Source organism: Sander lucioperca, chromosome 19, assembly GCF_008315115.2.
Source record: "Sander lucioperca isolate FBNREF2018 chromosome 19, SLUC_FBN_1.2, whole genome shotgun sequence".
In the NCBI taxonomy this organism is placed as follows: domain Eukaryota; kingdom Metazoa; phylum Chordata; class Actinopteri; order Perciformes; family Percidae; genus Sander; species Sander lucioperca.
The window spans coordinates 9,875,169-9,901,975 of record NC_050191.1 but is presented as its reverse complement, the minus strand read 5'-3'; the positions used below and the strand labels follow the sequence as shown (position 1 = coordinate 9,901,975).

The following is a 26,807-nucleotide window of genomic DNA, read 5'->3' as shown; positions in this document are numbered from 1 at the left end:
CTATTTTAGTCTCATTTAGCTGTAAGATGGCACAGCTCAGTCCTTGACAGATGAAGGCTGACAAAGATGGTAGGTGGGCGTTCAGCTCAGAGAATGAGGACATGGATCTCTGGCTCTAGTGTGTCTATAGGAGGGGATGGCAGCAAAGCCTAGAGGGAATTCACACAAGACTTCCGATCACTGTGAACTACAGAATGAGCATTGTGAATAAACAATTGGGAAAACGCATTTCAAACTAAATCAAACATGCAATAATTTGAGGTGGAGTTAAGGAATGGAGGCGGTGGCATCTAAGGTCTTGAGCCATATCTGACAACCTTGAGATAAAGCTTTTATAATGTCTTCCTTCAACCGGGTTTTTCAGTAAGAAAGGCTGGGCGCTGATCCTATATTACACCTACACAACTCATAAGAGCTTCTCAGTAACATCACTCAGTAAATAGTGAATATTGACACATTTGTGAACATTAACATTCATGGCTCCAGAGGGAACAGCTACAAATACAGTATATCCTGGTGAGATATATATATATATATATATATATATATATATATATATGCGTGTGTGTGTGTGGCCATTTTAATGTACCTCACTCGTTCTGAAGATGACCCTGAAGTTGTATTGCTGGCCATGCTCCTTGTGTTCATCCAACTTCTCCCTCCTCAAACTCACTGCCACTGGGCCCAGGTTCTCGTCTACCCCCAGGTAGTTCCAGTGTTCTAGGGGTGAGTAGGAATGGGATATTAGGCAGGGATGTACAGAAAAGGATGATGTGAAAGAGGGGGAAAAAACTTGGGAAATTAAAGGACGACTTTACCACTTTGCCCATTTATTTATTTTTATATATATATATATATATATATATATATATATATATATATATATATATATATATATATATATATATTTATATGCCCAACTATTGTGCTACTGTGAAAAGAAATGTCCCTTGCATGTAAAAAATAACTTTAGTAATGCTTCCTCCACTGCTTGGCATCTTTTCTCTTATTCCTAGTTAAATGCAGGATGCATTTGCATTTGTATGGAATATTGTGTCAATTGTCAAAACGGAATAAAGCTTGGCCGTTAGAAAATGCCATTTTCTTTGCCAATTCTGGGTATATTTTTTTTTAAGGTTATCAAAATATACAGTATACAGTCAACAGCACTAGGGCAGACAACTTACAAACCAGACATGGAGAAACCGCTATCAATAATCAAGAACTGTGAATCTAGCCCAGACTATCCTATTTTGCTCACCTCTGAGGTAGAAGTACTTTCGGTAGTAATAGGTGCCGAGGTCAACATGTTCCATAATGTAACGTTTGGACCTGTCAGCATGTTGGCTTGGCCCGTCCTTGGCAGCCTCCAACACAGCCACACCAGCATTAGTAAAATGAGTAGTGAGGATGGCATCCAAAGGTCCTTCCTCTGTACTTCCAGAAGAATTGCTTGAGCTACCACCACTACCTATGCTGCCCTGCTGGGGGATGGAAGACAAGGACAAGTAAAGCAAGTAAGCTGACAACTATATTATTAATGTACATTTAATCTTTAGTGCATTTTTAACATGCAGTAATGAACTTCTAAGTTATCTTCAATTTTGGCGGTCTCAAAATGGCCAGAAAAAAATAATATTGTAGTTTTAGACTTAAAATGGAAGAGCCCAGATAGATACAGTTTTATAAAAATGTCATCATCGTAGATTCTTGCACTAAACCTACCTGTTTAGGTGGAGAGATGTTCCTCTCTCGCTCTCCACCAATCTCATTCCTGAAACAAGGGCAGCTGAGCACCAGGTCATTACTCTTGTCATCACCAGGGTCCAAGACAGGGTTGGTACCGTGTCCTCCTCCTGTCCCCTCCTTGCTCAGCTCCTCTTGTGAGCCACAGGGTGACCCATACACTCCACTCTGATTGGAGGAGAGGGAGGATGTGGCCGAAGCAGAGGCAGCAGCAGCAGCCGAGGCACCGGTAGTGGTGTTCTTGCGTTTGGACCCAGACTGCCGACTATGGATTACCTCATTGAGGTCAAAGAGTAGAGACTGTACATCAAAATGGGCAAAGCCTTTTTGACATGCCCAGGGTTTGGGAGGTGGGCCACTCTCATCCCCTTTCCCCCCATCTTCAGCATCTGAGCCAGCCCTCGATGAGTCACCCTCCACCTTCACACTGCGCAGCTTACGGAATATTGACTCTCCACCTGTCTCTGACTTTGACCTCCTCTTCAAGTGCTTCTCTCTTTCCTTCAGCCGGCTGGCAGGACTACCTCTGGCTGGACCTAATGGCCCATCTGGCAAGTCCAGGGCAGCCTGTTTTGTTGGGGCCACGGTAAGTAGCTCGGTTAGCTTCTCTGGAGCTGGGCTTCGCTGATCAGGGGCCTCAGAGGACTGGTATCCCTTGAGCATGTCAAAGAAGCTTTCTCCTGACACACCATGTTTATCTATGGATGAGGTGCTGCCATACTCACGGTGCATGGGTGTCCACCCGGAGAATGACCAGCCCTCATTACCGTCCACATCCAGCTCACTGATAGTTATATCACTGTTACTGCGTTGACGGATGCGCCTCATGCCTTTGCGAGGTGAGCCCAGATAGCCATCCGGTGACAGGAAGCGATTGTCCTTTCCCTTGCCATGCATCTTGCTCTTTAGTGTGTTGTGGATGTTGCGCAGCATTGATGAGTCCTGTGGGCTTATCAGGTGGCCCAGCTTGGCTGACAGATTGCTGTGGGCTGTGACGGCTGACACCCCTCCTCCTCCACTGCCACCACTACTTCCTCCTCCTCCTCCTCCTCCTCCTCCTCCTCCTCCTCCTCCTCCACCTCCTCCTCCTCCACCTCCTCCTCCTCCACCTCCTCCTCCTCCTACAAGTCTTTCTCTATCTCCACTTCCTGATCCTGAAGAGCTAGTGGTGTTTGTAGAGCTGGGGGAGTCTGTTTCCACAGTGATATGCCAAACACCCCCTCCTCCCCCATCTTTCCTTGGGGGCCAATCAGCCACACGAGCACGAACCCCCATCTTGGGGACGCCAGGGTTGGTGCCAGTGGTGGAGGAAGAGGAGATGTGGGCGCTCTCACTGCGGGGTGGTGGTGCCCCTCCATTGGGCAATCGCAGGCGGCGGGTATAAAACTCATCAGAAGCCGGCACTGAGCCCCCAACCGAGCGCTCTGTCTGAGAACGCTTCAGACTGGTCATGATGGAGATGGGAAAGGGTGTGGGGAGGGGAGATGGGAGGAAAAGGTAGGGATGGGTTGCTAATGGGTTTAGATTAGGGTCAACATAATGCCCATTGACTGAAGTGATGAGAGAGTCTCACGAATACATTTGATGCTGCAGAAAGAGCCAAAAAAAGAAAACATGAATTGGGCACAATGTTAAATAATTAATGATCAACAAATGACTTTAAAGCATTGGTAAAAAAGGGAATGGGAGCATTCACAGTATGCGTGTAGAATTTCACCAATACCCTACAGCTTTTAAAAATGTGACAAAGTTGACTGGCTTTAAACTTTTACAAATCAAATACTGGAATAAAAAACCTATTCTCATCACACAACACAGTTCAAGACCTTTGTATTATTTTTAATAAAAAATAAATAAATGCTGTACCTTGAAGAAGCTTGATGAACAGAAATGTGTTAATAGTGAACTTTCACAGCTGAAGTCTCTAAAAAGCAGTCTTCATTGCAACCATACTAGAGGAGAACTCAATTCAGTCTGGACAGGACCAACTCAGGAACTGAGAAAATAGTACAGAGAGAGAAAGAGGATAGGTAGAAAGGAAAGCAGGAAGGAAACAGATCAAGTTAGAGAACATCCGCCATCATATGTTCTACAGTATCAAATTGTACCTTTATTTCAGAGCCACCATTATAAAGTAAACGATGGGAAACTACTACTACTGCACTTTTTTCATGAATCGTGTAGTGTCACACAGTAGACCACTTACAGCCAATGATTTGACTCACAGCTACATTTTTCTCAATGGGAAAGCTAACCAATTTTTACACTTCAAGATCAGTTTATTGGTTATGCAGAGTATTACACAGTCTGTGAAAATTGACAATGTTGTCTGGTCTGTAGAAAACTTTGCCCAAAACAACCCTGCTGTCATCGGGGCTCGTCATCTTGGGCTTGAGGACTACAAATCCTTAGTTACAAACGGGGAGGCATTTGGTGTTCATAATACATAACACATTCACCAGGAAGTCATGGTCTAAGATTGAGCTGCATCTGGGAATTGCCAAAGCCAGCATTTGTGGTATTTGATCCATAACAGTGAATAAATGTTGATGTATAGCGAGACTCTGCAAAAGCCCGACGTTGCCAGGCATGCTCTGGCTGCACGAGTCAAACGCTTTGGCTTGTTTGCATTTCTTTAAACCAATCACAATCGTCTTGGGCGCAGCTAAGGTCTGGATGCAGTGACGGTGCCCATGCAAAACCGACAGTGGAAGTAGAGGAGAATACCTACAATATCCACACTGTCCATCTGGTAAGCCAGACTACTGCAGCATTGGTTGTGACCTTTTTTCAACAAGTCTATTACATGTCTCAAAATTCAGGAAAGGGCAATGCTAGATTGTTGAAGCCCTCTTTTAAGGAAGCCATGACATTTATTCCTTTTGAGTATTTGTACATCATTCTGGAAAACCTTGTAAAATTGCAGACTCTTCAGGATTTAATTCTTCTTGCCTTCACCAAGGAAAACATGTCTTTCCTGTTTGGATATTTCTTCATAACATCAGGAGCCATGACACAAGCTGTAAAAGACCTTGAACAGCCCACACAATGTGGAATTTCCCCTGAAGGGCTCAGGAGATTAATGTAATATAGAACCATATGTAAAAAAAAAAAAAAAAAAAAAAATCAACATCTTAAACAATAAAAGCAAATTATTTAACAGCTATTGCCTTCCACAGCCATTAATATAAGAGCTGAGGAAAAACTTCCATTAGCATGCGTTTGTCTACTGGCTTGTGCATGGTGGCATGCAATGGTGCACTACCTCTCTCTTCCACACTACTGTGTATCACCATGGAAATAGGGAATAGTACAGTAAAGGTTTCCTTCCCACACACATTGCTGTGAACAGATTCTCAACACACAACACATTACTGTTGAGTTTTTCAAATGTAATTATTCAGTAATTTAAGTAGCACTAACAGACTTACTCAAATCACTCCCATACTCTGGGGTTGTGTCAAAAATGTTACAGATATCTCATCATAAAAACTATCGGCATGGTTCAATGCCACACGTTGTTTAAGAAAATGTCTTTTGTGAAGTGGGGGAACTGGCCCATTAACAAAGATCTGCTTTGTGGGCAGTACTTATGACACTACTACTACAGTAGCTCCTCTACTCTAACGCTGTTTGTGAGTTGTTTAGATGGGTATTTTTGAGTATATTTTTGGTAGGACAAAGAGGCATGTAGGTTTCCTGTTGGAGATCATAAGTACTGTAAAATGTATCTTAAGGCTCATAAGCAGCCATTTTAGTCTCAACAGATATACAACTTCTTGGGTTGATAAAAATGAAACACGTAATTCTCAAAAGAGATGAATTGTGGAAATGATAGAGCATGAATATGGATGAATCTCCTCAGAGGGAGTTTTTTACAACCCATGTCCCCAACCAAATGTAGACCAGTGGTTCACCATTCTTTTCAAAGCTCCTTTGATTAGACTCAAATCCCCTAAATACCAAATGAAAGATAAAGCATTGCACTAAAGCAGCATTTATTCAAACACAGGTATGCGAAAATGTGTTAACTAATAAGCCATGTAAATAGCCTCAAATAAACTCCCACGTAGGAATGGGCAGTAAAAAGGTCAACAGGTATAGTGAGTTATAAGTAGCATAAACACTGAGAAGAAAGTGGTGTGTTGTGATGGTTTCTCTTCATCATTTACTGGTGAAAGACAATTTGTTCCCTGCGCAGCCACAACACCCAATCAGAGGGCTCCCCACAATACAATGTGCATTACTTTACAGATGGATGACACTGACTTTGGAGCTGTTAAGTGGCTTTTTGTAAATAAAAAAGAGCAAAATTTCATTTTATTCCCCCAATATAATACAAGAGACCTCAGAAAGTAGGAAGGCGGCATTGCCCTCCACTATAAGTCAATGACGCCTCTAAAATCACACTCAAAAGAGTATCTCAAATACCTACCTGCAGAGTGCCTTTCTCTTTCTCTGCTGAAGACTGGGTAGTACTCCTTAATGAGAGTTAGGAGACACTGAGAAAAACAGTGAAAGAGAAAGCTATATATATATATATATATATATATACGTTAAGTAGGGAGACTGGGAATTGAAACGAATGAATGTGGCATAGCGGGCCTCTCTGCAGTCGCAGAGGACCAATTACACTGACAGATACTCAGTAACCTTTAGCAATGTCTAAATGATGTCGATTCCTGAGGTAAATATGTAGCTTCACTGCTGAGGTTGTCTTCTGGCCCAATCAACTGGAAACTGTTAACAGAGGGACTGGCGTGCATCTTAGAGATAACGGTGAAAAGGACGATAAGCACGACATTACTAAAACATGAAAGCGTTATTGTAATATGCTATCAAGCATTTGATATTGCAGAAACAAATCTGGTAATATGAGAGTGAGTTTAATAGACAATTCTCTACGGACGGAAATTGTGCTGAAAAGAATGTAACTTTGAATGGCACGTAGGTAGTTTGACTAACTCAACTAGTGTTCAAGCCTCATAAAAACATGTTGTTGCCCGACTGCACATTTAGTCTTACATTGGAGTGATGCTAATAAGGGATTGCCTTGTGGCCAATATGGACAGGAGGAATGATTATCATGGCCAATAACTCTTCCAATGCATTCTTAAAGACGGACTTCAAAAGATGTGAACCTAAATTTTGTACTAGTACTGGTACTTTTCTGTAAAGCACTGTACAAGCAGTACTTTTAGATTTTTGTTGTTGGTTGTTGTGTTGGATTTATAAGCAGTTGTTTATTTTCAGAGGAATGTCCTTGAATGAACTGCTCCAATTATACCTAAGTTAATATAATTCACTATTAATGTATTATTCATGTGTTAAATTGTTTGTTTGCCTATAGACACTATAGACACGTGCCTGTTTAACTGACCTGCTGTGCACTGGCTAAGAGCCTATAGGCTTTACAACTCATTGGACTTAATAAATTCAAGTGTACCAACTCAACAACTAAAATAATAAATCCAAATTACAGTTTTTCCTTTCGATGAATTCATTTTTCATGAAATTATAAGATACTATGCGACCAGTAAAATAAAGTATTACTTAGAACGTTGATGAGGAATAAATGACAATATCTATGGATTAGTTCTCTAATGAGTACAATGTCATGAGGTTGTCATAACGATTACTATGGTCATTTAAAAATATGCAAACCATAGTACTGCTTGCTAGGCATGGGCCGGTATAAGATTCTGACGGTATGATAACCTTTATCAAAAATATCACTGTTTCACGGTATTGCAATTACAGCTTTAAATTGTATTATTTTCAAATGTCTGGGTAAAAAAATAAAATTTTTTTTTACATTGAACACAATGTATTTTATTTTTTTAAGATTCTTTTTTAGGGGCTTTTTTCCCTTTATTTCAGAGTGACAATGGATAGACAGGAAAGGTGGGAGAGAGATGGGGGATGACACGCAGCAAAGGGCCGCAGGTCGGATTGGAACCCGGGCCGCTGCAAAGGCCTCAGCCTACATGGGTCGCACGCTCTTACTGGGTGAGCTAGAGGTGGCCCCAATGTATTTTTATTTTTAAACGCACTGCACACTGGCAGGGAGATGGATTTCAAAACTGCACTGTCTGTCTTTGACGACTCATAGAAAACAGCTCATACCACAAGAGCGGTATGATGGAAAATTTTAGTGGTTTTGAAACTGACTTTTTCAAACCGCGGTATACCTTGAAACCGGATTATTTAAATTTTTTCTGGCTGCTACAATATAAGGTTGTTGTCAAGCAGCACAGGTGTGCCAGTATGGGCACCGTGTGAATCTGCTCCATTGCACAGTGAGTCACACACACCTTAAAATTACAGAGCAGACACACGGACTAAAAGAGGCTAGCCTTAAACAATGAAAGGGGACAGAGTCATAGAAAGACTCTTGAAACGAGAGGGCACAAAAACGTTGAGCAGAAGAGTGCGTGTGTGTGCGTGCGTGCGTGCGTGTGTACACGCACACTCAGTTGCTAAGACCGAAACCCTCCATTTCTTCTCTCTATTCTCAGATATATTGTACTTTGGAACTGGTTAATATTTTTAGACAATTACAGAGTGTTTGGTTGTCATTTATCAGCCAGTATTGTGGTTGAAGAATATGGAGTTATTTCCAGGCAGTATGGATTATACACCTGTTTCTGCAGACAGACAGCATTACTACACCGACTGGTGAGTCAAGTCAAGTCATGTCTTGTTTTTGTTGTAAATCCAGACAACACATACAACAGAAACAGTTTGACACCCAGCCCAAGCTCTCCAAGGAGACAAAGAGGAACCAAAAGCATTTGGACATTAAGAAAATAAAAGGAAGGGACCTCTCAATAGTAAACTCAAAAAGAGATCCCCCCTTCTTGGATGGCTGGGGGTGCAATAGAAGCTGTAGATGGGAAAACGGCAATTACAAATAAACTGACTGAAACTTTGACAGTCTCTCAAACACCTGCTGCCAAGATGTTGCTGGGCATAGGTGTGACTGTTAAGGCAAGACATGCTATAGAGCCACTGCAGGCAACACAAAGAGCCCCAGGACCAAAAGACCTGGAAACATTCCAGGTTATGACTCAAGCATTCAGTGTGTCTCTTTATGTGTCTAACACAGATGATGAGGAATGTTGCATCATATTATTATTTTCTCACCAAAGTCATCTCTCCCAGGCTGAGTGGCATTAGTGTCTCAGTTTTCAGCTGGTTTAAACTTTGTATCAGTGTAGACGGGAAAGCACAAACTTCATATCCAAACTTGAATATAAGCTATATGCAGAAAGCTTCAAATTACTAATGATAGTTCCAACTGTTTTCTGGGAATTGCAATTAACAAATAGATCAGCAATGACTATTCTGCACCAATGACATCCCCAAAACAAACAGTTTAAATGAACTGCAGGTATTTCAAACCTCTCATGTGTCAAAATGTAATAGTATGGGCCTAGTGTTCCTAAATGCTACACAACCATTTGAAAGCCAAACAGCTTTTCATCTCAGCAAGTCTGAGTGTAGATGAGAAAATGGTAGGCCAAGACACAGAGGGAAGATAAGGAGAAAGAAATAAATCAAACATTATTCTCTTTGAAAGTTGTCAGGCAGCAGGCAGTCCAGTGTGTTAGGGTTACAGCTCAGAGCATTTCAAAGTGAAATTGTAATTGTGTGGAAAGATAAACGTGCTTTGCTGTTTTTTTTGCGCTCGGCAGTGGGGTGGGGTCTACTCCCCGGCTCACTTCAACTTAAAAGGGGCTTTTTGGGTGCTCTTTAGTCTGCCGACTGCCGATGTTGTCTTTTTCTCTCGAGTGTGAAATTGTGAAGGCATTCTACGGCTTACACCCCCCTATCCCTGGCTATCAGAGCTGATCAATGGAGGCAGAGGCAGGAGATGACTGATACAATATGAGATTATATATATATATATATATATATATATATATATATATATATATATATTAGGGCTGTCAGCATTAACGCGTTAATCGCGATGCAATTAAGGGCCGATCATAACGCGTTCATTTTTTTTTAATCGCATGCCGCCATTTATTAATTTATTTTACACTTCACTCGGCGCCTAACAGGCTACTATTTTGACCCTTTGCCGCACCGTTACTTATCATCAAGCTGCGCTACTTCCTCCTGCTGCAGGCTGCAGGCATGATGGAGAAAGACAGCAGCAACACAGTTCTGAATGGTGCTTTTTATTTTCCAAAACTCCCGGACGGCTCAGTAGACAAGTCGAAAGCCATTATAAAGTCATATGCACATTGTGTAAAGCCGAATTAAAATATCACCGAAGCACGTCAAGCTTGAGCTACCACCTACGAGCTAATTAACGTGACTCAGGTTGATGCTACCCACTAGCATGCTACCCACTCAGGCAAAGCAGTATTTTGGAGAGTGCTACTGTGGATGAAACCAAATCCCAAAAAATTACTACAGCTCTTACGAAACGGGTGGCAACTAACTGCAGACCTGTCAGCATCGTAGAGGACTCGGGTCTTAAAGACGTACTACGGTTGGCATGTTCTGACCCGTGTCATTGCCGTCGAGGGGGACAGTAGTTTTCACGCATACACAGCCTGTACAACACGGAGAAAGCAGCCAGACTAGAACTGCTGCAAGGTGCTGCAAACACTGTCTCATTAACCGGTGATCACTGGACGTCAGTGAGTAATCAAAATTATTTAGGAGTTACTAAACACTATAATGACTCTGGTAAAGATAGGGATTTTTAGTTTTTTTAGTTAGGTACTTGGAGGAATTGTGCAATAATGACAGATTCACACATTTTTCCCAATCAAGATACACTGGTAATAATTGCTTTCCATTGTTAATATGTACTTAAAAACAGTTCTGAAACGCAAAATAATAGAATTTTAATCATGTGATAAAATATTCGATTAATCGCGATTAACTATAGAAATTCAGCGATTAATCGAGATTAAAAAAAATTAATCGTCTGACAGCCCTAATAAATATATATATATATAATGAACAATAGTTACAATAAGTAACTAGCGTTGTGTAGAGTTTTGTATAAGAACATGAACATTTTTACAGTTTAAATATCACTTTAAGAAGAAGAAGAAAAATGTCCCTTAATACTGAACAGTGACTCGAAATAAAAGAACAGCTAGTAATGGCCAGGGGCTCGGTCTGCTCTACAACAGCGAGTTGCACAGAGCTGCAGTCAAGGGTTTAGCATTTTTTATCCATATGAACGAGCACTCTGTTTCGCACCTCCATTTTAACAGCAGTTTTTACCCGTCTTGAAGCACTGAGTCACAAATACGGATCATCTCGTTTCCACATTTGTAACTCATTTCTTCATGACTTTATTGACACATTTTAGTTTCATTGTGACTCATGATTTATTGAGATACTCTTTCTTGCATTTCATCGAAACTGGCATATGCACATGGCATGCTTAACAAAAATGTGAATATTCTTACCTGACCTTGACGAGAAAAAACATCTCTCTTTTCACTGTGGGTGTCTGGATCTCTTGTAAACACAAAGCACCTAAAAAGATGAAAAGAAGAAGAAGAAAATTGAATGCTGCGAGGATCAACCTCAAACTGTTTAATCTTGGCTAAATACAGTTTATTCTATTCTGAATCATAAGAGATGTAAAGATGCAACAAGATCCATCAACTGATGACAGTAAAATCTACCTTGGGTGAGTGAGGGACCTGATTTGCACTATACTGGTTATATCCACTATAAAGTATGTGTGTGTTTGGTGAAGTCACTTCAAATGACATCTTTAACTATCCTGACAAGCCAGACCCACATCAAGATGTTGGGTCTGGGAACTCACCATTGACATGGCTCAATCCGAGGGGCGGGATAAACGGTCGTCTTTCAAATTCCCTCTGCACGCAATAGGATAAGCGCTACAACCCAGCAGAGCAACGAAGAAGGTAGAGAAGCTAGTTGATAGATTAAACTTTTTCCGTATCCGGTCGGCAAAACTCCGAACACATCTTCCTTTTTTAAGAATGATTTCAGTGCCGTTCTTTGTTCTTTTCTCAAAGAAAAGCTTAACTCCAAGTCTTCCAGAAGACCACTGTTCCCAGCAGCAGCAGCCATAAGCCCGCCCACCGACTCTATACTCGATGTGATTGGCCTGACTAGAGTTTGGTTCTTCCAGCTCGCAAGCCAACGGAGAGTGCCTAGACCCCCCTGGCTGCAAATTAAATTTGCTGCCGCTAGGGTGTGTCTAGATTTCTAGGCTAATCTTTAACGGTCTTCAACAATAAAGTGTAATTGGCAGCTCCTTGTCACATTTTATTGTTCTTTAAATATTTTATGCTATGTGCATAAACAGAAAATATATTACTCTCCAGGGAAAGACATATTTGCCAGTTTATTAGGAACACCTAGTTAGAACTAATGCGGGTTTATACAACAGCCCTGCAAAACATCAAAACTTCATGCAGATTATAATGTTATTTGTGTTGATTCACCTTTAGTTGTTTTTTGAGGCTGTAGTTTGTTGTGCTTTTGAATTGTATTGCTTTATACTGAGAAGTGTTTTTAATATTTTGTCCATTACCTTTATAGCGAGGGCAGACAAGTGATAGGAAATAGAGTGGGGAAATAGCAGGACAGGGATTCAGAGAAGAGAGTGAATAAGTGTCACTTTGTGTCATTGTTGCACAATAAGGACCTGCAACACGATTAGTTATGGCATTCCTACACCCCCTATGTGTGTGTATGTGTGTGTGTGTGTGTGTGTGTGTCCACGTTTGCATTGTTGCCACAGCAAAACAGCTGAAAAAGACTGGTTAATATACCGGTACATTGAGAATACATACAGGAAGAGGTAGTTTACCACAACATTGCATGTAAGACTGCTTCTTCTGATCCGCAATGTAGTTTAGTCAAAGCCATACACCATTTCCACAGCAAGACAACGATACCTGGTTCACCCCCACACACATAACACACACTTCCTTGCCTTCCTCCTACTGTGCCTCTGGGATCCAACAATCCTCTCCTTTTTACCTCCACGATGCAATAAGATGTTTTTCTAATCATTATTATACATCTACATTCCTTTTTTCAGGTTAAAACAAATACATTCATAAAGTGAAGATGAAGTACACATGTGAAATACATGTAAATATTTGTTACCACATGTATTAAGAGGGATACCTGTCAAGCAATCCAATCCAATAAGCATTACATACTACCTTTGTGGAGCTTACAATGCTCAACCTTTGCGTTGGGAAGAGTTTTGTTGTTTGAATAATACCAACACGTGTTTCTGTTATTTTAGCAATGTCAGTTCAATCACTATTGAACTAAACCTTTAAGTACTGTTGATCCACATCCAAACGTAACTCGTATTAATTACTGAACTATTGTGCACTTCACCATCACGTTGGTTTTAATCCACTCATACAGGAGGTATCTGGGTTGTGTGAGCTCTGATGAATCAGGTCCATACAGCCAATTGCCCTCATGGCGGGCTGATTTATTATTTATGGCAAGCAGAGAGGATTTTGGGAGAGTGGGGGTTGGTTGGTTGGTAAATTGATTTTCCCTGCAGGCTTATCAGTTATCTATAGACTGATAATAGTGACTACGTTACCTCTCAATTCAAACTATCACTACCCTGCTCATACAAAGATCTTTGAGTTATGCATGTTTGAGATGAAGGACTGAAGAACTGTGATATCCTAAGGGTGCCTCCATTGCTCTTCCCAATAATATTGCCAACACACATAGCTCTACATTTGTGCTGGACTGGTTGATTTAAGCATACAGTATTTTACTACTAGATTTAGAACAAACATGACCACTGGTGACTAAGATTCTCTTTAATCTAAATGACATTGAATTGTTTTGATCTTTGCAGCCCTGATTTTACAGTATATGGATTGTGCATGAGCAGGTGCAGGTTCAGTTTGCATTGCTAAGATGGTGGGATATTGTGCCATGCACATTGTTATGCTCCATGTCATTCTGCTGAGAAAACCCCATTAAAAAACAACCACGTTTGGTTCAGGCTGTCCACACATGTATGAGCCAGACAGGTGGCTGCTAAATGATCAGGCACAACATTAAACAATTCCTGTACCACACCAGTAGACATAAAACGGCCTTGCCAAAAATGTGAGGTTTACATCGCTGGTCTGATTTAGCCAAAAACTGAAGGAAGGCACACTTGTATGTAATGTTCTGGCTTAATCTCTGCATAATTGACCTTACTGAAGTGGTATTAAGGTAAGATCTTCAAAACCTAAAGAAAGTCAAAACTGCTGCCCGCCTGTCTAATTTGCATGAAACTGCAGGTATGACGCATCTCATTACTAACCGGCCTAAGCCGTGACTGCTTCTGACAGGGCTTTCACACCGCCGCACGGTAACTCGCCGCCTCCAGACATTTCAGTGAGGGGAAGGCGACATTGTGTTTTTGATAACAGCGGTAGTGGTAGTATGAAGTGGTTGCCGCCCACATGAATACGCTGTGCTGAACATCTGGTGGTAACAGCCTGGCTTCGGCCAGCCACTTTTAAAAATGCTTAGCTTTTTTTGGGGAACGCTCTTGCAGGTAGGCGGTTGTCAGGGTGGCTGCCGCCGATTATTACAGCAGCTTGAATTGCAATACCTAAATCATTGCATTGCAAGCTTGACATGCATGGGTTTCTTCGTCTGAAACACCTTGGCAGTTGCTGACACTTACTGCAAAACGCATGCTGTCACACCTTGTTCACTCTTGGGTATTTCAATAAGACAATAAATAAGTAAACAGTGGAGAACACACACATGCACTCAGACACACACAGACTGAACAAGGGTCCTATCTGAGAGGTTCCAATCCATTTACCATAGCTCTCCCGTGCCTAAAAATAAGCAACTAAATCTACCTAGATATCTAGTAGCTGTGTGTGTGTGTGTGTGTGTGTGTGTGTGTGTGTGTGTGTGTGTGTGTGTGTGTGTGTGTGTGTGTGTGTGTGTGTGTGTGTGTGTGTGTGTGTGTGTGGTGTGTGTGTGTGTGTGGTGTGTGTGTGTGCGTGCATGCGTAGCACTAATTTAATACTCAGTATCGGTGTGATACTAGCAAAAAGATATCAGATATTGAAAACAAAAATTGTGTTTTAGGCAGCGTATACAGTGTGCTTGTCAAAACTAGTCAATTAAACTTGGTTTAATTAAAAGGTCAAAGAGCAGAATTCCTCATGTCCACTCCGTAATTCTTCTTTCACACGGCATATAAAATAGCCAGCCAGACAGAGGCAACTGGTCAGCTGACATACTGAATTACAATTAAGAAGTTTTGTGCATCAATGCTAAACTATTTAACAAATAATTGCATTTAAGAAAGGATTATTTTTCCCCACTCCTACTTGTCAGGGCTTGTATCTGTATGTAGGCTGGTCTGACCTCAGCAGTAAGGTCACATTGTTAAGAAATAAAACCATTAATCAGATGTAATTTGGCTTCATTAATCTGTCCTTATCCATTCAATTACATTTAATAGAGCAAAATGTAATTTAAATAGTAAAACACATTCTAGGCGAATGGCTCAGTCAGCTGTGCTCAGACAGCAGCAATGAAGTCGCTTGGTCCTCTGCAAGAGCCACCTCCGCACCACCACCAAGAGCCCTTTAATCTGTGCCAATCAGATGACGCTAAAGAGCCATTTGTTGTTTAATTGGGCACCAGTAGACGCCCCCTCCTCATTTCAACAGCCACTGCAGACCCCAGCAAAATGCTTGCAATGCAGGCACAGCAGTACGAGTGACAGAAATAGCAGAGTGGTGAATAATAGAGAAAAAGAACTGTGGTGTAATTAACATGGTGGCGCGGGCCTGATGTACGGTATAGAGATAAAGAAGTGAAGGGAATGAAGAGAGGGTGATGAGAGCAAGGATGGAGAAGAGATATGCAAAAAAAAAAAAAATGAATTGAAGAGAGGGAAGTTTAAGAAAGGAACATTTTGGAAGAAAGGAAAAAAGAGAAGCAAACAACTGAGAGGAATGGAGTAAGTGAGAGAGCAAACCAAACTGCAGCCCTGTCATCAAAAGATCTAAAGAGTAAATAAAACCCTGGTAACAGGCGGCTGTATTGTTGTCAAGGACTATTCTATGTACAAATTAATGAATATATAAGCAAATCTTGGCTTCTGCGTAACAAGAACACCTATTTGATGCATCACAAAATACTGGTACACAAAGATTCAGAGATGTAGGGAGAAAGGCAGGGATGAAACAGAAATGTATATGATAATTAACATTAACATGTTTCACAGCAGCAAGTACATCTCAACATCTCACTAGCTCGGTTTCAACTCTGTAATGCAAAGTTCACTGGTAACACAGGGTACAAACAACAAGTCCATGAAGTAAATAAGGATGTCTTGTTATCCATTGCCTAATAGAACAGGTGACTTCTTGAGCTGCAGAGAGAAAGCCATGGATTACAGCCTTCAGAAAAGAGCTGGTAGAATTGCAAAATGGCGCTGCTCTGCGTGGGCTGGAACAACACTGCAGTAAGGAGAGGAATGAGGACTGAGAACTGAAAGCAGCTTACTCTTCAATATGTTTGTATGTGTGGCTCGCTTCTATGCAAGAAGACAGAGGAGGATAGACAGATACATGGACAGCAGTGGAGATATGACATGCATGAAAAAGTATGTTGGATTCATACAGATTCCCACCTGAGTCTCAATCTTAGAGTATATGCACATTATGCAGATCAAGTGTATCTTTTTCTCTCTATTTCAGGCCTCTGTCCATGATACAAAAGCATTCCTCACCCAAAAACTAAGCTTTTCCCAAAGAGTTTCCAAAGTGAGTAAATCTTAAAAATGCTAGCTTGGTGTGTACGGGGAAAAAACAGAGCTTTTCAAAAACACTGGCGTCAGCCTCTTCAGTAGGGTTGGGTACCGAAACGCGGTGCCAATAGGGCACCGGTTCCGACCTAAACGGTAGTAACGAGACCAAATAAGAACGAAAATTTCGGTGCCTTATTTCGGTGCCTGACTGTACAACAGCAGGTAACGTTAGCCTACCTTTAGCTAGCAGCTGGATTAAACACGGTTAAAATGCTGACAGCTAACGCTAAACAGTGTAAAGTGTGACTGTATTTCAACACCGGGACGCAACAGTCTGCTCTGCAGCGCAGCAGATGCCAACGTCGGAAAAACACAGATGGTGTGTTCACTGAAACTGGTAACCTACAGCCTCGCGGTGCATTCAAAGTTATTGTAAAATACCCTTTCCCCATCTGGTGGTTGTTTTTGTCATTCAACAGCAATTTACTGGTGAAATAAGTTATTGTTTATTATAAGTTATAGTTATTAAATTACTATTAAATCATTTAATTTTGACCATATGGTCGTAGTAATAAACAAGTTGTTCTTAAATGTCGCTGACTGTTGTTTAGTACCCTTCTTTTTTTTAACTTTCTTAAAAAGTATCGGTTCAGGCACCGTTTAGGCACCGGCACCGTTTTAAAAGTACCGCTTTAGCACCGGTATCGGAAAAAAAAAAAACGATACCCAACCCTACTCTTCAGTGAGTCGGGGGCTGCGTTGTAGTAAAGTTCAGAGGAACTTTCTCTCGCCTCTAACCTTCTCTGTGATTTCTCATTTTAAATGTCAATATAGACGATCATAACAATGCAATCATAAAATAATGATTTTATCAGCAATGCACCACAGCAGCTTGAGAATGACTACTGGTTAACATGTAATATTTATAAGCCGCCATTAAATCCCTATTCCATACTTTTTCCCTTATCTGACATCAGAAATAGAATTTCCTGCTACTTATTGCTTGATATAGTATACGTCAAAAAGTTACTTAGGTGTTGTGCTAATTTGACAAGCCTATTTATCTCTCTGGCTATAATGGAAACTATTTGGCTTTTGGATCAGTGGATCATAATCAGTCCTATGCTGCATAACAGCAGCAACTCTACTAAAAGGAAAAAAAATGATGGCAAATGGATGCATTTTTATCAGAAGGAAAAAGACAAAAAACTAAGTTATACAAAAACTAAAGTGGCTGTTTATATCTTGCACTAAGGTTTGTATGAAGTACAAGTTTAATCCACATGGCTGTAATATGCAGTACATATATAGTGAGGAAACCCTGTTCCTGTGCAAGCCTTTGCTTTAGCCAAGAAAGCCGTCTCACATTCCAACAGGAAACACATCTCAGCCACTTCCTGCTTCCCGTGAGGAAGTGACAGTTTAGACAGAGAATGGGCGAGCCAGTCACACTCATGACTGAAGTCTGGGTGAGAGCGACTTTCAAGAAAAAATAAAACCACTTACACACTGATTCTACCATAGCTCAATACAATACAACAGCAGATTATGTTAACACCACTCTGCTGTTTTTACAACACATGCTCTGTTTCCATTAGGACTACCTGCAGCTGCCAGACTCACAAATGATACTACTGCAACTAAAGTACAGAACCTGCATACAGACTTTGATTAAGGTTTTGGGATGTCCCTTTTTACTGCTGCCAACATTTTCATGCTACCAGTTTATTGTTATTCCTGCTAGTTGTTTTCTACTGTAGACAGTTACCTGCTCATATTGCTTAAATAAAAAAAGCTCCCAGCATGTAGCCTACGCTTTACTTCAAGGTTTAACTTTTAAGATTTAAAAAGAGGATAAAGTCCCCCTGACTTTATTTAGTCTCGCAAACCACATGTTTTTATGAATGCTTTTTTACTGTGTCTGTATTATGGGTCTGTATATCTACTGCTTCATCCATGTATTGTGAAGCACTTAGTGACATCTGTATGTGACACTTCTATAAATAAACATAGTAGCATAGTAGAGGCCATTTCAGGATCAACCATACTTGCCACAAACGTTAAGACTGGGTTTACATGCTACGCAGGTTTTACTGCCACACTAGTCTCGCTTTGCCAGACCTTCCTCCACAGCGGTGCAGAGGAGGAAGTCCACACAGCATTCCGGGATGGGAGAAAAAAAACGTGTTCTGGTTTATTGGCATTTCTTTAAACCAATCACAATCATCATGGGCGGCGCTAAGCACCGGCCGCAGCCCCAGTGCCGCTGCAAAATAGCCTGTGGAAGGAACTTGTTTTGGTGGAACATGTGTACGTTCAAAAGTTGTTTTAGTCGTGCAACAGAAAACTCAGATTGGACAGATAGTCTAGCCTAGCTAGCTGTCTGGATTTACCCTGCAGAGATCTGAGGAGCAGTTAACCATAGTCCTTATATCCACCGGAGTTTAACATTTCAACACAAAAAAAGCGGAAGGTAAAAGACATCAGGCCAAAAAGAAGGTCATCCAGCGGAATTTCAGGTGGCAACGGAGGAATCCCGGAAGTGGAACATCGCGGATATAGACTTCTGCCACACAAACCAGTTATATTGTAAAAACACAAGCTCTGGAGTGCAGGGTAGCTCACCTAGTAGAACGCCTTTGCTGCATGTCGTCCCCTCCATCTCTACCCCCTTTCCTGTCTACACCTCTACACCTGTCCTATCAAATAAAAGTCAAATGCCCCCCAAAATATCTTTAAAGCAAAAGCTCTGCCAATAGCACAAAACGGAACCAAAACAACTGTAAGGGGGAAGGTTTTTGTTTTTTTGCTTCTCCTTTACTGTTACACTTTTCTGTTTTGTACTCAACACTCATTGATTACTGAAGGAATTATCTTGGTTCTCCCCCAATGAATGTAACCGTGATATTGCACAAATGTGATCCCTCACTTTAAACCCAATTTGGCACACAACGTTGTAGACATTTTAACAGGAGCAAATAATATCGTTGAGTGCCTCCTATTTGAAAGTGACACTGGATAGCAGTGACCCATGGTTACTCTGAGGCCATTGTTAAAACCTACACACTGCTTATAGACCATGTGGCAGTATGGAATAAATTGCAGCATTTGCGTTGGGGCTCCTGCTGACAGGTAGGCAGAGGATTTTGCCCAATTATAGGGGGAAAGGAATGAAGCAGGATAAGGCGGGCCACTAAAATAGACCTAATGATGGCGTGGTATGATTGCTGTGGGACTGGAGAGGCACGCACTCATTTGTGCCCACAGCAAGCTGATTTGATTGGTAGAGTCTGGCAGGAATGAAGTGGAAGAGAGAGCGATAGAGATAGATAGGGAGAGATAATAGAAGTGAGAAGGATTGATTCCTCACTCAATGTGAGAGCATGTGGGAGGAGATGAGATGCTGAGACTGAAAGTGGGAAAGCGAGAGATGGATACAGAAAGTAAGTGAGTAGTCAGTCCATCTAGTCAACTACCGTCTCACTCTCTTTCCTATCCATCCATCCATCCATCCATCCATCCATCCCTCCAAAAACACAGCTGGCAGAGGCAGCGCTGGGGGAAACCATCCATAATGATATTAGTCCTCAAAGTACAGTCCTTCTGCATGCAAACACATCTAAGACTGTAATACAATCATGATGCACTGTGTCAAGGCAGTGCAGCATTTACTAGAAGCAGAACAAAACCTAGAAAACCAGGGCAAACATACTATGGAAAGAGAGTCCACTTACATTCAGACAACATTTAATGGGCCTGTGTAGACATAGCAGTCCATTGTACAAGACTGAATGCAGATGTAGCTAGGGTACATCCTTTACACCCACATCAACTCATACATCCTTACATAACCAGTGTTGCATTTTGGTGAGAGGGGTTGTTCAAAGAATCCCAGAGAACCAATGCACAATTGATGAAATGGAATAGGTGAAATCCATTACTATCTAAGATCAACTATAAGCAAGCATAGAGAAACTCAGCCAGTCCAGTTCAAAAAACATATATTAAGCTCCTGTGTAATTATTCTCACAATACATTTTCTCACACTTACAGTAAATTACAAATTTGGATTTTATCTTTTCTTTTTTAAAACAGACCGAGTGGCTTTCAGACATTTGCTTACTGACCACAGGTGTTACTTTTTTGACCCTGGTAGCTTATAATAAGAAGCACTCAAGCACTTAATTTTTTGTCTTTGGGTTTGATCTCTCTCATTATATTCCCTTCTTTCTATTAGCAACTCGGTCTTTCTTCCCTGGTGTGTTTTTCTTTCACTCTCCACACTATCTCTGATTCCTAGTCTTTCACCCCCTCCCTCCTCCATACTTGTGTGAACATAGTAGTGTCTGTATCTGTGTCTATGTGTGTGTGTGGGAGGGAAGGAGAGCAGCATTGCTGGCTGGAGGAGGAGGTGAGAGAGAAAGAAAAAGAAGCGAGAGAGAGGGAAAGAAACACAGAGAAAGAGAGAGAGAGAGAAGCAAAGCATTTACTGGAACAAAACATGCTGTTTCAGACTCATAGATAAGGGCCGCCTACTCACCATGTTTTATTTCAAACTAGATTACTCCTCATTTTTACAATCTATATTATTCCCTAAGTTTTCCATATTATATTATCATTCCTAAATCTATGTTACCTTATTAATAGTAAGAAAACCAGAACACTATCCTTTGGCATTTTTGCAAACCAAATTACATAAGAGTTGCTAGACCCACCATCTGTCGAGTGTCTCTAATGATGTTTCTAGGTACACGTCCTGCGTCTGACGCATGAAATCTGACAGAATGCAGTAAACTCACTATTGATGCACCCCAGGGGATGCACCCCAGGGTTTTCCCTATTATTATAACACTTAGGCACAGCACCTAAGGCGCACATACACACACACACACACACACACACACCCCCCCCCCCCCTTGGCTAACTGAATTTTTGATATTTGTGATTGTCTGCAGCTTGTTTTGCACAGTGCACTTGTTAAGCTAATAGTAAATGTTTCTGTGTGTAGCCTGTTTATTTACTACATTTTTCTAAAGGACAAAAGGACTGATACGGACTGATGTCTGTGTTCAGTATTGTGATGTCCAATGGAATAGTATTTAGTAAAAGTGTATTTAGTTACTTTGCTACTGTAAACTTTAATTTACCACATCGTTCCTAAGGAGCCGTAATGGGATATTGTTTATTATTGTATTATAATATTTTAAGGGGGATTGGAAGCCAAACAATTTCAGATTCTTTCTTTACTGTACATCCACCTCTGTCTGCTGGTGTTGCAGTGCTGCTCTCCTTAATGACAGCCTGGCTTTACAGTGCTGGCATTTCACTGCATAAGAGAGTCAAAATTTGATTAGTTTAGATTCATTATTTGGGTGAGGGTTTTTTTTCTGACACAGAGGTTGGCAAAATACACTCTCTCATTTGCAAGAAGCAGTCTATAAAACATTCAGGTAGCAGCTTCTCATTTTTAGCCAGCACTGAACATCACTTTCCCCATTTTATCTGGCGGCAGGTCATAGCCAGTGTTGCCAACTTGGCGAATTTCTCGCTAGATTTATCGACTTTTCAGACCCTCTCAGCGACTTTATTTCTAAAAAGCAACTAGCAACAAATTTAGCAAATGCAGATCATCAGGGGAATAGCGAGAGATATTATTTTGTCATTTATTTCCATTTATTGCTCAGAGTAATCAAAGCCCACAGCTCTTCTGCCAAGTGCACGGGGTCTCTCTCTCCATATCTTATCGCGCTGTGAGCAGCAGGCAGTTAGCCTACAGAACCACTTAGCTTCATGATAATGATATGACATTACCAATATGCAAATGAGGGTATCATCTGGCAATTTTTAGCAACTTTTGGAGCTAGTGTTAGCTACTTTCATTGGAAAAGAGTTGGCAACACTGGTCATATCAGTAGTCAGAGTTGTTCCCACAATTCCAACTCAATCTGATGCCAAGTTTAGCTTTAGCGGCTTACTAATGATTATTTTCTTGAATAACCGTAAATTGAAAAGTAGCTGAACTATTAGTTAATTATCAAAATTGTTGTAATTTTCTGTAGATTGATTAATCAATTAATCGACTAATAATTTCAGCTCGACAAGAAACAAAAACCTGACAAAGCAATGGCTCTCTAGACTAAATGCATTGCCTGAACTGTAACACCCAGCTTAGATTTTTTATTATAATGCCAACAGGTACTGTGCAAACAAGAACATATTCCTGAAGTTTCAGTGATACATCCTCCTTTAGTATCTAGTTTTATTTGATACCCTTATCTTAAAAGCAAAACCTCCCTTGAGAACAATGACGTGTTTCACAACAGAGTCCTGATGAAAAAAAGAGAGCGGAGACAGAGACAACAAGAGCCTGGGCCTCCCTTTTTAGAATACACATTTGAAATATGACCCAGGAAAAAGTGTATATCCGACTGCCTGCATTTTATTCCATTTCAAATTGTACAAATGGCTGAAAGGAATATCCTGCACATCCCCGCAAAAGATGGACTACACTCCTTACCGCTTGCAGGGTGACAAAATCTTTCAGCTTTACTTTCAGCTCTGGGAAAACATATCAGAGTCAATTTAAATGGAATATCTCAAAATGGTAGGGGTAATCCAAGTTCAGGGACCATCACAGGCCCACTGACAAGAAAAACCATGACTACAATAATACATTAGCCTTAATTTTCACAGTCTAATACATGTCATCCATTAGATATCTAATGCTCATATAGGCAGCTTGTGTGTACAGCACCAAAGAAGAGGGTGCAAGGTACAGATCACAAAACTTTAAACATACATGCTAACCAGTACAGTTGGTGACAAAGGTACACACAAACTCACACACAAATGCAAGCACACATGCATTTTTTTTTAAATAATAAAGAACTGTTTCATGTAAGATATTAGCAAAGCACTCAAGTCTCATGTAATACCAACCTGAAAGACAGTCTGACATCCAAGATGCCATGCAGTATATTGTCTTCATAGTCTCACACTGGAGTTTCACATTTAGTTCCAAAGATTAGATTCCACCAAAAGGGTGTCTAACAGCTTGACTCCCGTGTCATTACCACTTGTATTTTCAGTCTTATGTATGGTAACGGTTCACAGAAATTATGTAGCAGAGGTGGTAAGTGGAATGGGAGAAAAACGTGCTCTGGTTTATTGGCTTTTCTAATTCCAATCGTCATGAGCAGCGCTAAGCTCTGCACGGAGCCGCTGTAAAATAGTCGTGCGAGAGAAAACTCAGATTGGACAGATAGTCTAGCTAGCTGTCTCAATTTACCCTGCAGAGATCTGAGGAGCAGTTAACCATAGTCCTCATAAATCCACCGGAGTTTAAAATTCTAACACAACGAAAGTGGAAGGAAAACGGACATCGGCGAAAATACATGCATCCGGCGGAATTTCCTGCGGCACCGGAGCAATCCCGGAAGTCAAATGTCAAGGATATAGGGACGTAACCATATGATCAATCACTTACTGTCATCTGCTAAGATTAATCAGACAAACACGGACACATCTCATCTTGTGAGTTTTCTCAATCATTAAATACATGGCCTTTACTTTGTGATATAGTGCCTCTGCCCTTTTACCCTGAAGGTTATGGTTACATTTTATAAAAGTGTCATGGCCGGGTTGGCTCAGTGGTAGAGCAGGGGTGCAAGATATATCGACTCAATATCGTTATCGCAATATATCGAAAGTGTCGCAATAAGTATGCAATATTTTGTGGAGCGCTGAGTCCCGTCCGTTGGCTGTGAGGCGTAGTTGTGTTCTATTTAGAGTCCGCTTGAAACGCTATAATGATCCTGTTTCATTGGCCAGTTACTGTGCCACTTGCACATGTTAGTGCACGGGTCCACTATGTGACAAACCCTACGGAGCGTACCACGTGACGTGTGTGCATATTTCGACAGAGTGACAGTGTAAGTGATTAAATTGATAGAGACAACAAAACAGAACAAATCAGAGAAGTGAAAGAAAAGTTGTGTCCTGTTCCCTTTATTTATTTATTTTATACTGTACAACCAGTAAAACATGTCCTGTTCTGTAGACATGGTCGTTATTTATTTATTCATGTTGTACCAGTCCAATATGACAGTCAGTTGAAATAAACCTTGTGTTGTAAAAAACGTGTTTAATTTGTTATGAATCTATTGTGATGCGTTTTCCCGTAAATTTTGTAATTTTACATATGTTTAAAAATATTGAAATTAATATCGATATCACAATATTCATAATCGATATCGCAATATCACATTTTGTCAATATCGTGCAACCCTAGCAGGCGCACATATACTGAGAGGTTTATGCCTCGACGCAGATGGTGCGTTCATGCCACCTGGGAATAACAGGGACCGCCCCCATGATTACGTTGTTTTTCCGACTGCCAGCGTTCACATGGTCGGGATGCGTGTTCTTCTTCTTCTGTTATATTGGCGTTTGGCATAACAACTTGTTGCATGACTGCCACCAACGGTTGGCCGTAGCCTAGAGCATCAGGTGTGTGAAAACATGCAATAACAAAAGACTTGCTGCTGTTTTCTTATGCGAGCATAGAAACAGCACATCAACAGGTGTTTGTTTCTGTTATCTGCAGGACAACGGACGGGAAAGGACACGGATAAGGTGTTGTTTTATACATAGGCCTATTTATGAATAATTTGAAACATGTTATGTCTGTGTATGTTTCTTGGCAGAGGCATTTGTCATTGAAATATGTTCAGTGAACCAAAGTCGCCTACATCAAACGTCAGTTATCAACAACGCGTCACCAACTGGGAAACTCTGTTAGCAAAATCTAGCCCGAGTTTCCCACCTCTGATTCCCACAGGAAGTGACGTTAATGGTGACGTTTTCACTCGGAAAAATGTTTTTCCAATATCCATGAATGCACGGTGAGGGCCAGGGTTCGAATCCGACCTGTGACAATTTACTGCATGTCTTCCCCCTCTCTCTCCCCTTTCTCACCTAGCTGTCCTGTCAAAAGTTAAAAGGTGGAAAAGCCCAAAAAATTTGTCATAAAAACAAAAAAAATACAATATATGCAAACAAATACAATATTCCGCAGGGAACTCTAATTAAGAACACTATTCTACCTATCTACTATGCTTTCAATAATATACTGTTTTGAACTGCCAACAAAAAAAGTGATGAAATGTATATCAATTTTTTATCAAATTAAAGGCAGCATTCAGGATGAGCACCATTTTGAGCCAGGAAAAATTCCCAACTTCTATTCCTAACTTCCTATTGAAATAAACTAGAAACTTATTCTTATATTCCAATCCTCTACTCCAAACTCAGACTGATTTACTCACCAAAGTCTTTTGTATCTTCTGAGCCTAAACAGCTTCGTTACCATCTCTCTATATGCCAAGCTATTAGTACAGACTGCTAACCTGGACCTTGGACCTCTCCATAGTCTGTTTCTGCATGCTGGCATTCAGCCTAATGAGGCTTGCTAATGGTCGACCCATCTCAATATGGGGAAAACCTATGAAAAACTAGAACACCTGTACACAGTTGCTCAGTACACACACACTCACACTGTCTACCACTATCCGCAGTTGCTTAGTTGATGAAAGGACACACATAACCCAAGCATGAGTGAACTTTACACCAAACCTCTGTCTGGCATCCTATACTGTATCTCACACTCTCCATTCATCTTTGCGGATGTTAATTTGGGATGATATAGCCTGCTTTGACCCTATTATATAACACACTTTAGGATTTCTGGCTGTCTGATTAATTTTCAACAAGTGGCTGACAGCACCCACATTTTTAGGAGATAATGGGAAAACATGCCATGGAAATGAGCATACAAACTTGAATGAGTAATACAAGTTTGTATGCCACCACCACCCCCCCCCCTCCCCCACTTATCCACTGGGACACTAGTGGTAACTAGTGCTGCATGGCCTAAATTCGATGGGTTTTCGCAAGGCCACACGCTCACATGAACTTGTCCATTAGTCATGCTCTGTTAATGTTACTAGTTAATGATTGTGAGCCCTGTTTCAACACATTTATCACTCTGTGGGTTCACATGACACACTGGGGAGTTAAATATAAAACCACAGACTCCAGTTTTGAAAGCTTTGTTTCAGAGTTCAGAAGAAAATCGAAAAATGCTGTATGTGATTCAGAAGAGCTGTTTGCTTAGCTAGCTACATAGTGTAAAAAGAATAACATTATCGAAATTTTATTCAAACAACTACTTGTACGCAATCATTTATTGTTGGGAATGCAATGGAATCAGAGCTTTAAAAGC

The 26,807-nt window shown here is 40.9% G+C and overlaps 1 protein-coding gene across 4 annotated transcripts in view; it reads right to left on the bottom strand.

Annotated features, from left to right (window-relative positions):
• sipa1l1 (signal-induced proliferation-associated 1 like 1) overlaps positions 1–26,807 on the bottom strand; it is an 89,335-nt gene that overhangs the window by 31,884 nt on the left and 30,644 nt on the right. For 2 of the 4 annotated variants that reach the window (XM_035995041.1, XM_035995039.1), the window contains exons 2-6: positions 11,190–11,259; positions 3,613–3,742; positions 1,726–3,333; positions 1,262–1,484; positions 590–720 (exon numbers count right to left, since the gene is read on the bottom strand). In XM_035995041.1, coding sequence (XP_035850934.1) covers positions 590–720; positions 1,262–1,484; positions 1,726–3,198 — 1,827 coding nt within the window. In that variant the 5' untranslated portion in view covers positions 3,199–3,333; positions 3,613–3,742; positions 11,190–11,259. The remainder of the gene's footprint in view (positions 1–589; positions 721–1,261; positions 1,485–1,725; positions 3,334–3,612; positions 3,743–11,189; positions 11,260–26,807) is intronic. The other 2 variants (XM_035995043.1, XM_035995042.1) reach the window with 2 other exon arrangements.